At 37.2% G+C, this 11,753-nt stretch overlaps 1 protein-coding gene across 1 annotated transcript in view; it reads right to left on the bottom strand.

Annotated features, from left to right (window-relative positions):
- Window positions 1–10,406, bottom strand: part of ARHGAP12 (Rho GTPase activating protein 12) — a gene marked incomplete at its 5' end in the record, with an annotated part of 33,089 nt that extends 22,683 nt beyond the window's left edge. Inside the window, 2 exons of the mRNA XM_010180354.1 lie at window positions 2,412–2,537; window positions 10,326–10,406. Coding sequence (XP_010178656.1) covers window positions 2,412–2,537; window positions 10,326–10,406 — 207 coding nt within the window. The remainder of the gene's footprint in view (window positions 1–2,411; window positions 2,538–10,325) is intronic.
- Window positions 10,407–11,753: the final 1,347 nt, after the last annotated feature.

Raw genomic sequence — 11,753 nt, forward strand, 5'->3', positions numbered from 1 at the left:
CTTTCACTCTGACACATTTCAAGCACTCTTTTGACTGGCCTGTTTTCTTAGAATTGAGTTGTGTTGTTTTTCCAGGAAAAACAAGTAAGGAAAATAAAAAGAAAATAGCTTCTCTAGGAGTCAGCTAAAAAGCTAACTTGAGGTTGATGTGCCTATCCAGCCAAATACCAGTTGGTTTTCTTTATATTTCATTCTGTATTTGAGATAGCTTTTATACAGTAAGCAACTCTGGAACAAGAACTCCAGTATTTGTTGTCATGATCTATTCCGTTTCCACATACTAATTTAAAGTAGAATATATAACAGCATGTTCGCCAGTGGTAATAAAACAGGTACATCAATGCACTAAGGAAATTTTGTCTTTCCACAAAACACTAGTTTATTGTTCCACTACACATTTTTAATTCTCTCGAATCATTAACTTAGTGCTTTACATGCAACATATAGCCTCCTCAACATTAAGCAATGTACATTGCCTGCGTGTTTTTCTGAAGCTGTTAAAGGAGCTTTTAAGCTACTGACTTAAACTTTACAAATGTGGCTTACATACACAGGTTTTTTTTGTTATTACACTAGGCGTTTGTATATTTGCTTCACTAGATTTAAGGTCTTGGTATTTGAACATTGTGTCTTGAAAAAAGTAAACGACTCAATTTATTCAATGTTTTACAAGAACTTCTTCATTCAGTGCAGCGTGACATAAAGGTTGTTCTAAAACAGAACTAAATCTTATGCCAAAACATAAAGAAGTAAGTTTCACTTTAAAAGCACAGTCAAAACTTTAGGCTGTCTCCAACAGAACTGTTCAGACCTGTGAAGTGTAAATGGCACAGGAGGCTGGAAGCGTCCGCTCAGCTTTGATTCATCAGGCCTTTGCCTAGGCTGTCTCTCACGCACCGCCAGAGCGCACTCAGTACAGGAGGATGCGTGAAGAGGAGTAGAGGAGGGGAAAGGAGCAGTGCAGGGACCTCAGAATCACTCGAGCTAAACTAATGGGTACAGGTGCAAAGTCTCGACCAAGCACAGCCCACTGCCTCCTCAGCACTGCGCGTGATGTATTCTAAACTGACAGCTCAAAAGCTTAAGATCAAATCCAATAAATCCTATTCTTAAATTAAGTCAACTCATGACAATTCGTTCTACTATACTTCATGACAAGGAAAGCCATTAAAACGTACCAGAGGTCCAGCAAGTAACATTCTGGGCAGCAGATCCATTTTCATTGCAACTGTTGGGTTTTGCCCATTTGTTTTTGACATCTGTGATTACAGAAACCTGCTTATAGGCTTCTCCACGCTCCCAAATCTAGATTCATGTCATTTCCCCCTGTATCTTTAGAAAAAGAGAGCTCACAATGCCATTTCCTGGTATCTCATTCTGAGAAGTCTGTGCTAATCTTGGGATGGACTGTTGAAGTTACAGAAACCAGCAAGTCACCACCCTATGACACCCGTTTCAGTTCCTCCCCACTCAGCTCACATCAACCCTCCTCACTCAGGGACAGAATGTCCCAGCACAAGCATAAATGGGACAAAAACCAAACTGAAGAGAGACAAGCAGAGGGAGGGCCAGGGAGAGGCTCTGTCTCCTTGTTGGCCTAAACAGCGTCTGCTACTGTACAGCCCAAAAACGACCACCAAGAACGTGGCCTAAGAACGGGCAGAAGACAGTTTTTGTTGTTTCTGACCCACAGCTCTTTTCAGACTAAACACACAGCTCAGCTCTGGACAGGATCAAAGCCAAGCGTTTCAACACTTTCAGTACTGTCCTCTGTCCTTCAATAACATTACAGTGCTGTAATCACACACAGCTTTTCCTCTTACCTTGAGATATTACAGTGGAGATCAACAGAACAGTCATTAAACATATAACATTTAAAAAGTCCACTATATAATACTACTATTTACATATTTAGAGCATAGTTTTTACTTTAGCAAGTGCAACTTTTATTTCAATTCTATGAATATTTCAATTATTTATCTACACAGTCTTTAAAGTGTATTCCTACTTGGTGTTTCCTACAGTTAAAACATTCAGGCACAAAACATCACTATATCCTACATGAAAACCTCACCCACATCCACAATTCTTGAATTTGTAATCCTAATTACATTCCATAGCCTCAACTGAAGTGGGAGATTCACAGTTATAAGTTAAATGGCTGTATGTGACAAACTCTGAACTAACACTAGTTAAAATACTTCAAGGATAACAAGAAAAGAGCTAATATTCACAAAGTACCAGTAGTAAAGTTATTGAACAGCCCTTGGTTTTGCTAAACATTAGACACAATGATACAACAGAATGTGAGAAAAATTAGATTTCAGAATTTCATGCATACCCATTTCTGTTAAATACTTCAGACATCATTAACAGTTGGTATTCCAATATGCTGATTAACTCGCTCCTACCTTGTCATTGGTGTCCAACACAATTGTGCTGTGCCTCCATTTTGTTAAAACTATTGGTTCCTGTAGCCTCCTGTCCAGACTCCTACTCTTTATTATATCTCTCTGCTGCTGTGGCGAAGCATTATACTAAGAAGAGAAAAATCAAACTATAAGTAGAATTTAATTCACGCAAACAAGACCTGGACATACCATTCATACATCTTAACAGCGCATACTTCCAGATTCGTCATGTCACCCCAAGGTGTGAAAATAGCCTTGGTTTCATTTTGCATTTAGTCTTCAGACCTGTCCTTTCTACTGTGGTCCTCTCTGAGGCAGTAACTAAGACTGGCCTGTTGGGGTAATACTCTCCATTGGCAGAGAGATGTTTGATTTCTCAAATTTGTTTTTTGTTTTTGTTTTTTTGTTTTTGCACAACAGCTTACTGCAGACAACCAGCATAATGAGAACCACCAGGGAATTGGAATAAATACAAGACTTAAACATTCACTATTTGTATTGCACTGACAGTACTATACCACTTGTCTAGCTCTTCTGTAAGAAAATGTAAAATCTGCAGTATGGCATTTAGATTGGAGTTACAAATGCCTGGATAGAACTGGTTTTGACCCAAAGTTTTGGGATGCCTTGAAGGTGAGACACAAGGGCAAACACTTGCTTTTCAGAATAATCATATAAAATTACTTAGAAAGGATTTGCTGGTGTGGAATGTACATAAGCACAGAAACACTTAGCAGGAAATAATTTTAAGACTCAGCAGAGCTATAACAGCCAAGGAGAGAATGGGTTTATCATAACATAGGTTTTCTAATAACTCAAGGGCATCCAAAGATGTACAAGCTGAGAAAATGAAGGCCATGAGAAGGACCCAGCATTTAATTAGATCTCAGCGTTGCAGCATACTTATTCGTAGCATTGCCATTTTAAATCATCACCACCAACACTGAGGTAGCATTATAAAAATATTTCAAACCAAGTTTAACACTGAAACTACAGACAAGAAATTACAACATCAATATATGTTTTTTAAATAACTTTTTAAAAATCTCATTCTTTCTTCTCAGCTTAAAAAGACTGAAATATGCACATAGAAAGAAACACAGGGCAGCATTTCCCGAGTCACATCAAGGACCAGATTCCACTGGATAAGAAGAAACACAGGAAAGTAAAGTGCCGTTTTATTTGAAAAGGCTAAAGCAATAATCTTTGTAAGCACACTGAATTCTACAGTTTTGCTACCGATTCCTACTGTAAGCCCTGAGCCTCAGGTCTTCAAAGACAGAATAACCTATACCTACATATACCAACAACGCACGGCAAGATTTAACCTAAATATCATAAACGCTGAACTTAAGCTAAATGGCATAACACACTTACATTTATTGCGCAAATAAAGAATGAGCATCACTACTGCCATGGCAGGCAGTGCTTGTTATCTTTGTTTATTACTATGATTCGAGTTCATGCTGTAGTAAGTCAATAGATGCTTAAAAGGTAAATGATAACTAGTGTTTCACTGAATTCTTTTTCAATACGCACATAAGTAGTAATACACTCCCATGTGAACGGATCTCGCAGTACTGCAAGTAAAGTTTGGTAGTTCACGTACATTGGAGAAATTCACTTCTGAGATTGCACTGGTTTTGTACTGGGCTCAGCACATTTATATGCACGTGATAACCGTGACGTTACAGCGAGGTTTACGCAACTCTTTTAGTCCCCTTGTTAAATGAAAAGCTGAGCCATCATTCACGCTGCAGGAATCCAACACCAGGTTACTTTCTTGTCATGGAAATATCCACCTTGCAGATGTTCCTACAACTCACGCTGTGGAACCAAGCTAAGTGATATGCAGCAGAATTGCCCATAGTACAGCTAAAATCTAAGCTGTTTTCAACAAAACTGTCTAAATTGTAGAAGATTGCCAAAACCAGTGTTCCTTCCAGCAATTCTAACACATTTAAGCAGGCAATTCACATATATTTCTTGTTATGAAACAGAATAATTTATTTCAGAAATAGATACACACTTCAGTGATGCTGCTGAATATTATTTACAAAAATCCTCCACGCAATTTCCATCTCAGTAACTTGAAGTATTTAAGCTTAAACAGTCAAAGACTTATTTTAAAGTAATTTATCTTGAATTTAAATCTATGTTAAGAGGTAGGATATGGGCACAAGCCTAACTACAGGTGATCTATATTTAAAAGTTGCCTTTGACACCATCACAAGCCATGAAAAGTTAACTTATCTATCAGACCAGCCTGTCTTGAAAGAAGAAGGACCTGCACAGTATGAAGTTAAAGTTTTAAAAAACATATTTAAAAGAAAGCAAAGCAACGGTATATGGAGCTCATTAACAAAGCACTGCTAACGACCTGGGAACACTGAGCTATGCATCTTAGCTGCTTACATAATTTGCATTAGTGATATGAACTGTTAGTAAACTGACAACTCTTTAAAGAGACCATTTGACATTTCTGCCTCCTTTTCTCACAACAGAGGCATCAAGTAAACATTTTTTGCTCAAGTGTTTATAGGATTTTTCTGGGAGATCATTTCTTTTATTCATTATAGCAGAACAGACTACTAAAGGGGAAAAAGACAAAGCTGATGTATTTCTGGGCTGAAGACAAGTCTCCACTGTTAAAATAAATTGATTGATCTGTGATTTCCAAGGAGAATTACAGTGAGATGCAGGTATTGTCTCAGATGTATTACCCAGCCATTCGCCAGATCAGAGTCCACTGACCAGAGAGAAGGAGCCACAGCTTTCAGAGATCAGGGCAGATGCCTACACCCCTGCTACTCTCTAGTCTGCCCCCACTCCCAATTTTCTTAATTCAGAGAGCCTCGCAGAACAGTTCCCGGTCAGATTCACCCCCTGACACTCTACAGGGCTCCCACCTGCAGCGCTGTTGCCTCTCCTGCAGGCACTGACAGTTGCATTTCTCACTGTTTATCAGTGGCAGTGAGCAATGAGGTTGGGCTCTCCTTCCCTTGCACAAAATCTTGTTTTTACATAACTCTAACCAGGGTTTCTATGCCTAAGCCTTGGCTTAATCTTGAAGATGGAGATCAGGCAAGGGCCGTACACTGCAATAAAACAGACCCACTCAAGACTACACATGGCCTGGTAGGATGATTTCTGGTACACCGCACGCCATAAGTGGCTTCGTAGCGTGCGATGTTATTTTCTTAATTCTAAATCTTTTGATTATGTAGCACACAACTCCAAATACACACACTAGTGCTCCTTGAAAATCCTCCACAAACTCAAATTTGTGCCATTACATTAACCCCTCCAGTGCATCACTTACTTCATTGGGAGCATCTCCTGTCAGGAAGGGAAGACATGAGCAAGTTGGTGCATGAAGTCAGAGTATGAACAAGTAACACAGATTTCTTGTTACAACAGCTCTTAGCACCGCAAAAGCACACCAGTCGTGTAAATTTAGGTTACACAGGGTTATTTTCATTGCTGAATTTGTTAAATGCCTTTGCCAGCTACTTAAAAGCTTTCTTTGCCTCAGTATAAGTTTTTCTAACTCTCTCAGCTGGCTAAGTGATTTATACTTAATTTTAACCTGATATCTGGCATGGCTCAAGGCTCTGTCCTAGCCTAATTGTGACTGAAAAAAAACGTAACACCTCTAAGTTATTTGTAGCAGTTGTCCCCGTTCTTATGGAGATGACACAGATCTGTCAGCTTTAAGAAACAGAAAAAAAAAAAGATTATTCCTGGTTTGCATTAACATCCTTAGCCAGATGAAAGGAATTGGGTGGGAAGCAGCAGACAGCAGAAGTCAGTAAAGACCCGCAGTTCAGCATTCTACTCTACCTTCTTGCAATCAGCGATCAAAACAGCAGCGTTTTAAAATATTCTGGTATTTTAGTACCCTTTATCACCTTGTATATTCTACCATGTTGTTTGTAGTTGTCTCAATAGACTGTCTTAAATTGAAGATTTTTAAAAACAAAAATTTTACATCTTGCTTAGAACAAAACCACTCTTTAGTGCTACTACTGTAGTTGGCTTGGAGTAAACTTGTTTGATGCTGCGATGGACATAACACCTGTGTTGCAGCTTTTGATCTTCTTATCAACTAAATGAATCATATTTTTCTTAAACATGCATAAATGAAGAAACAGGAGTTTTGTTGTCTTTTTAAGGCCCTCATTCTCTTTCTTTCTCTGGGGAAAGAAGATTCCTCATTCTCTGTCATAGCATGTCTGGGTGGCATCAGGAAGCATCAGGAACAGAAGCTGTGCAGAATGAGGAGACCACTGGGACAAGCAGCCCCATCTCTAACATACAAGTGACTGAAAGACACCTCTGGATAATCCACTCTGTTCACTTTGCTGCCTTGGACGTCCATTACTTTACTTTCTAACCCTCAGGATCACTAGGGCTGCTGATCTTTGAAGATGAGCTCCCAAGTCAGCACTGACTGCCACAGGGCCTGCTGCTTGCCCAAGCAAAAGCTGGGGCACTTTTACTCACCTGTTTTCTTATTTGGGAAGAGGGGAAGGGACTGGAAACCACCAAACACGAGGACAAATGAGGAAGACCAGACCAGGCCTCATTAATATAAATATACTCATTAATGAAATAAAAAACAAATCTTACTGCCTTCTCATACTTTTCAGGTTTGTCATATAACTTGTCATTAAAATCCATCTAGATCCTCGTATCAGTTGAGACTGTCTCAACTTTCACCAAGCAATTCCGAATTTTATGACAAGAATGTGAAGACGATTCACTATTGCTAATGACACTCTTCAGTGCACTGACTTACAGTAGATACAAATGCCAACACACGTAAGACATTACCTCAAATCAAGTAGCATAGCTAGGAACAAGACAAATTTACTATAAGACAACCAGGCCCTATTTGCTTGTTTTCATCTTTATTTTCCCTCACCATCTGATTGCATGACATCTTCCTGATAATACCTGCATCATGTTTTAATGTCATTTTTCAGATAGCATGCTCTGTTTCACATAATTCAGGTCTCCAGCAGGAAAATCATTCACCTGAGTATCAGAATTGAGGCCTCTGAGCTCACACTCGATGCTGACAGTGCTCAGAGAGTGAACTAACAGACTCTTAATAGACTGCTGGTCTATTAAGACTGCCAAAAATGACAGTCTACCCAGCAACTCCTCTGGATAAAGCAAGAGGAGCTAATGCTATAGGAATTTCTGAGAAGAAAAAGTGTAATTGTGGTATCAATTTGTAAATATTAACAGTCAAAACTGACTTCACTCCAGACATTCACAGTATAAGCATTTTCTTTCAAAGTCTATGCTTGGATGAGAGAGCTCGGTCAGAGGATGGCAAATCCTCCTGCTGTTGTGCCAGGTATCAGCCTACGAACATACTCTGAAAATATGAGAGACCATTAAGCATCTCTAATTTTTACTAGGTTTACCTCTCTTCCTCCCCTTTGAGCTACCCAATCAATATATATTACACAGTTCTCCTTGCCTTTTTGTCATTTTGAAAGATTACCTTTTTTTAAATTTTAGAAATATTGGAGTTCTCATTCCTGAGATCACTTTAACTTTCTCCCCTTATTTCTCATTTGCTCGAATTATAAAATTTATATTAGAAAAGTACTAGGTTTCCAGAATAGGTTTGTAGCCTTTCTCAACACGATTTAGCTATTACTCGTTCACTGCATATGAAATAAACATTTTATCATAGTGAACTGCGCAGAAAAACTTTTATTTGCTGGTTTACTTTTTTTTTTTTAATACTTAGCAAGAACTGACAACTAAATGCAGGAGAATACATAGGAGAAAACACAAAGTCTTTCACAAGATGTAGTATAAATTATGGTTGAAGATTATTATCCATTTTAAAGAATAATTCAGTATCCTCTTCTCTTCCAGTGTAAAAAGCTGGGTCACACTCATCACAAGCCTTAATAGACTTTTCAGCAGTTGTCAAAGCTACTCCGTCTGAGATGTCATTTTAAGCCAGAGGCGCTCAGCTATTCCTAGATGTTATTTAAATATAAATGACTGCAGGGCCTTCTAGGAGACTGTCTAAAGTAATTTGTTCTGTAACTCTCCCCCTCAAACATGTACCCTCACATTTTCTAACATACATACAAGACTACTGGAAGTGTTACTCCCGCGCATGTTCACATTTACGGTTAATGCTGTAACAGTGAAGTTTTTCGATGTTATAGTATCAGCTCAGCTAATGTGCTATTTCCAGAAACCTCTGACGATTTTTAGTTCTAATGAAGTCCAGATTATTAAAATCCATCTAACAAGAGGATTATCTTCATTTTCAGGTTTAACAGCATTACATGTCCATGCTATTCTATTGCTTTATTTCACAACAAATTTTGGAAAGCAGTATTTGAACTAAATACACTGGGGAAAAAAAAATATGACCAAGAGTAGGGCTTTTTTCCTAGTAACTTAATTTTAATTTAAGCAAGAGTTACAATACTAAAGTCTTTCTACTGTTTTCTCTCAACTCATGAGAGTTTTCAGTATAGATTATTCTTCTCCAAAGCAGTTTCATAGCCTACATTGTCTTTTCATTTCAAATTAATTCTAGTACAACTCAAATTTATTTTAGTGGAAAGCACCTTCTTCAGAGTCAAACTTTCTGCACTGCAGAAGTCACAGAATGAAGTACCGAAGATATTATTCCCCAAAATGAACTTCTATTGTACAGACAGAAGTAACAATTGCTTCTGGTAAAGCCTGGTCTAGCAGATTTTCAGGCTTCTAATTAATAACTGATCAACAGCTAAGTAGCTTTTAAAACCAATAGTTACAAATTACAATGTTAGGTTTATGTATGTTACAAGATTTAAGTTATCTAACACATCACAACAACATCAGGGAAGTCACAAAGCCAACTCAACTCTTCAGTGCTCAGATACATCAGTAAAAGAATTTGTAACAAAACAGTCCAGTATACAGCTTCCTTCATACATTTCAGTGTAAAAATTTTATCACAAATACTATGAAAGCACTATCTATTATTAACCTTGCTCCTTTCTAAAGTGGAAGTGACTCAGGACACCGATTTTAGGACTGATGAAACAGTAATTGAGAAACATGCTCTTTCATATACTCAGCACACAATTCTGTGTGAAACTTTTTTTTTTTAAAGTCATCATCTTACTACCGAGGATTGAACAAGCAGCCCAATAGCAGGAAAGAGGTATACAACTACATCGGTACTACAAATGGCCTAAGTTTTTCCAAAGTGAAAATGAGAATGAGAATTAATTAGTATTACGTACATCCTCAGACTACCAAGTGTCCCTAGCTCTATCACTTTCCTACAAGTTCCTATTTTCATTAGGAAAAAAATTACAAATTACAAATAACTTATTATAAAAATTATAATAAAATTAATACATTAATAAATACCAGAACACACTTCTGGTGAGACTCTGTCATCCTCAAAAATACCACAAAACTCTGCTAACACTTTTGTTTTCCAATGCCTGTCTGTATTAGGTGTTGAACAACTAAATCACCTAATTTAAAAATTCATGACAGAAAAGGAATGGTACTAAAAATAGACTAGTTTCTCAGAAATTGTTTGTACTAAAAAAAATAAAGTTCTTTTTTCCTATAGAGGTTTTCTTTGTCACAGCAAAATCACCAATATTCTGCAGCCCTGAATGAAAAGTTCAGTTCAGCAAAGATACAAGATCTTCTTTGACATCTGAATGGAAAAATGGATGTATGTACGTAACATGTCCTCGAGTATAATTTTTTCTCTTCACAACCAGAAATTACACAAAAATGTAAGAAATAACCAAATATACATATTCAAGTCCTCTTGTTGTGAACAGCTCCCATTAAAGGTCCCACAGAACAAAAAGCCCCAAGTTGTCAAAGTGTAGTGATCTTTTTTAGGTCACTCACCTTAGGTAGCTCCCATTCCGACCGGGAACCATCAGCACTGTAGTAGTATGGTCTACCTTGTTCATCTGCATGTTTAATCCACTGTAGAAAGAAATGTGGCGACAGGAAATGTAATCAGAGTGACAGTCATAACACAGTAAGTCTTTGATACTTGGGATTTAAAGTTAAATTTTAATAAAGTGTCATCCACTTCAGCAGGGTCTCATGTACAACCTCCATTAACTAAAAGGTTTAGTGAGCAATGAGAGCAACGCAGTTTTCAGCTTCGTGAATTGGGTTCACTAGTATTTTTTTCCTTCTATAATTCCTCATAAAATATTCCTGCAATATCACACAAGAAATTGTGACAAACAGGTATTTTTGACGATGGTTTATCTCACTCATCAATATGATGGTGTTAGTTTAGGGAGGTACAATGTTTGCATCAGATCTGTGTAACAATTTCATACATAAATTCACAGAATTACAAGAAGCTCAAACAGCAGCTGCTGGTAATTTAAGAAATAATTGCACTTGCTGAATAATTCTATTTTTAAATTATCAACAGGAACATGAGATGCATTCATAAATCATGAAAAAAAATCATATCATTTCTGTAACCTCTATAAACAATTCCCACAATCAAATGATCAAATCATAACTGTGACTAGTCATGCAGAAAGGAAAGAATTGTAATGAGCCAAAGTCTACAAGATTGCACAAAAACGTGCACAAAAACACTCAGAGCAAGACTCTTGGGTCAAGCAAGTTTCACAAGATCGCCTTCCAATAAACTGTTTGTGATACAAAAAACTTTTTTCTATCAATCTCAGTGCAATTAAAAAAAAGTTGCATATTTGCCAAAACATAGGTATGTGCTCCACAGATGTTTAGCAGAAATAGATTAAGCAGGATAAAATTTCAAAACTAACAGAAAACTCAATTATTTAAAGCTTCTTTCAAAAAACCTTGCATACATCAAGAAAAGAAGAGATGGTGCTATAATACTGTAAACCGCTGTTTCAATTAACACTTTTCGAAGTTAAAAAAATAAAATGCAACTTCGGTGAACAATCAGAAAAATGGATTGCTTTATAGATTTTAAAAAAAAAAAAGTCATTTGTCCTACATGGGAGAAATTTTTATGACATGTCCAGAATCACAGTAAGTTGTCAGCAGCAATTAGACAATTAGAAGAGAAAATAAATCTGCTGGCAAAGCTGCAGTTTAATTAAGAAGTTTGTCTACACCTGAAAGTGGTACTGACAATCTCTAGTAAAGTAAAGGATGAAACTGATAAAGCAGTATTCTTTTCAGTTTGAAACCATCCTAACTGGAAGGCCTATGTAGACAAGAACAGCTCTTAAAAGACAGTAAGAAAAACATTATATTCGTATCAAGATCATTCCTAAAGTATAACCAAGAGGATGGGGGAGAGAAAGAATTATA

Source organism: Mesitornis unicolor, unplaced genomic scaffold (assembly GCF_000695765.1).
Source record: "Mesitornis unicolor isolate BGI_N332 unplaced genomic scaffold, ASM69576v1 scaffold2863, whole genome shotgun sequence".
NCBI lineage: Eukaryota > Metazoa > Chordata > Aves > Mesitornithiformes > Mesitornithidae > Mesitornis > Mesitornis unicolor.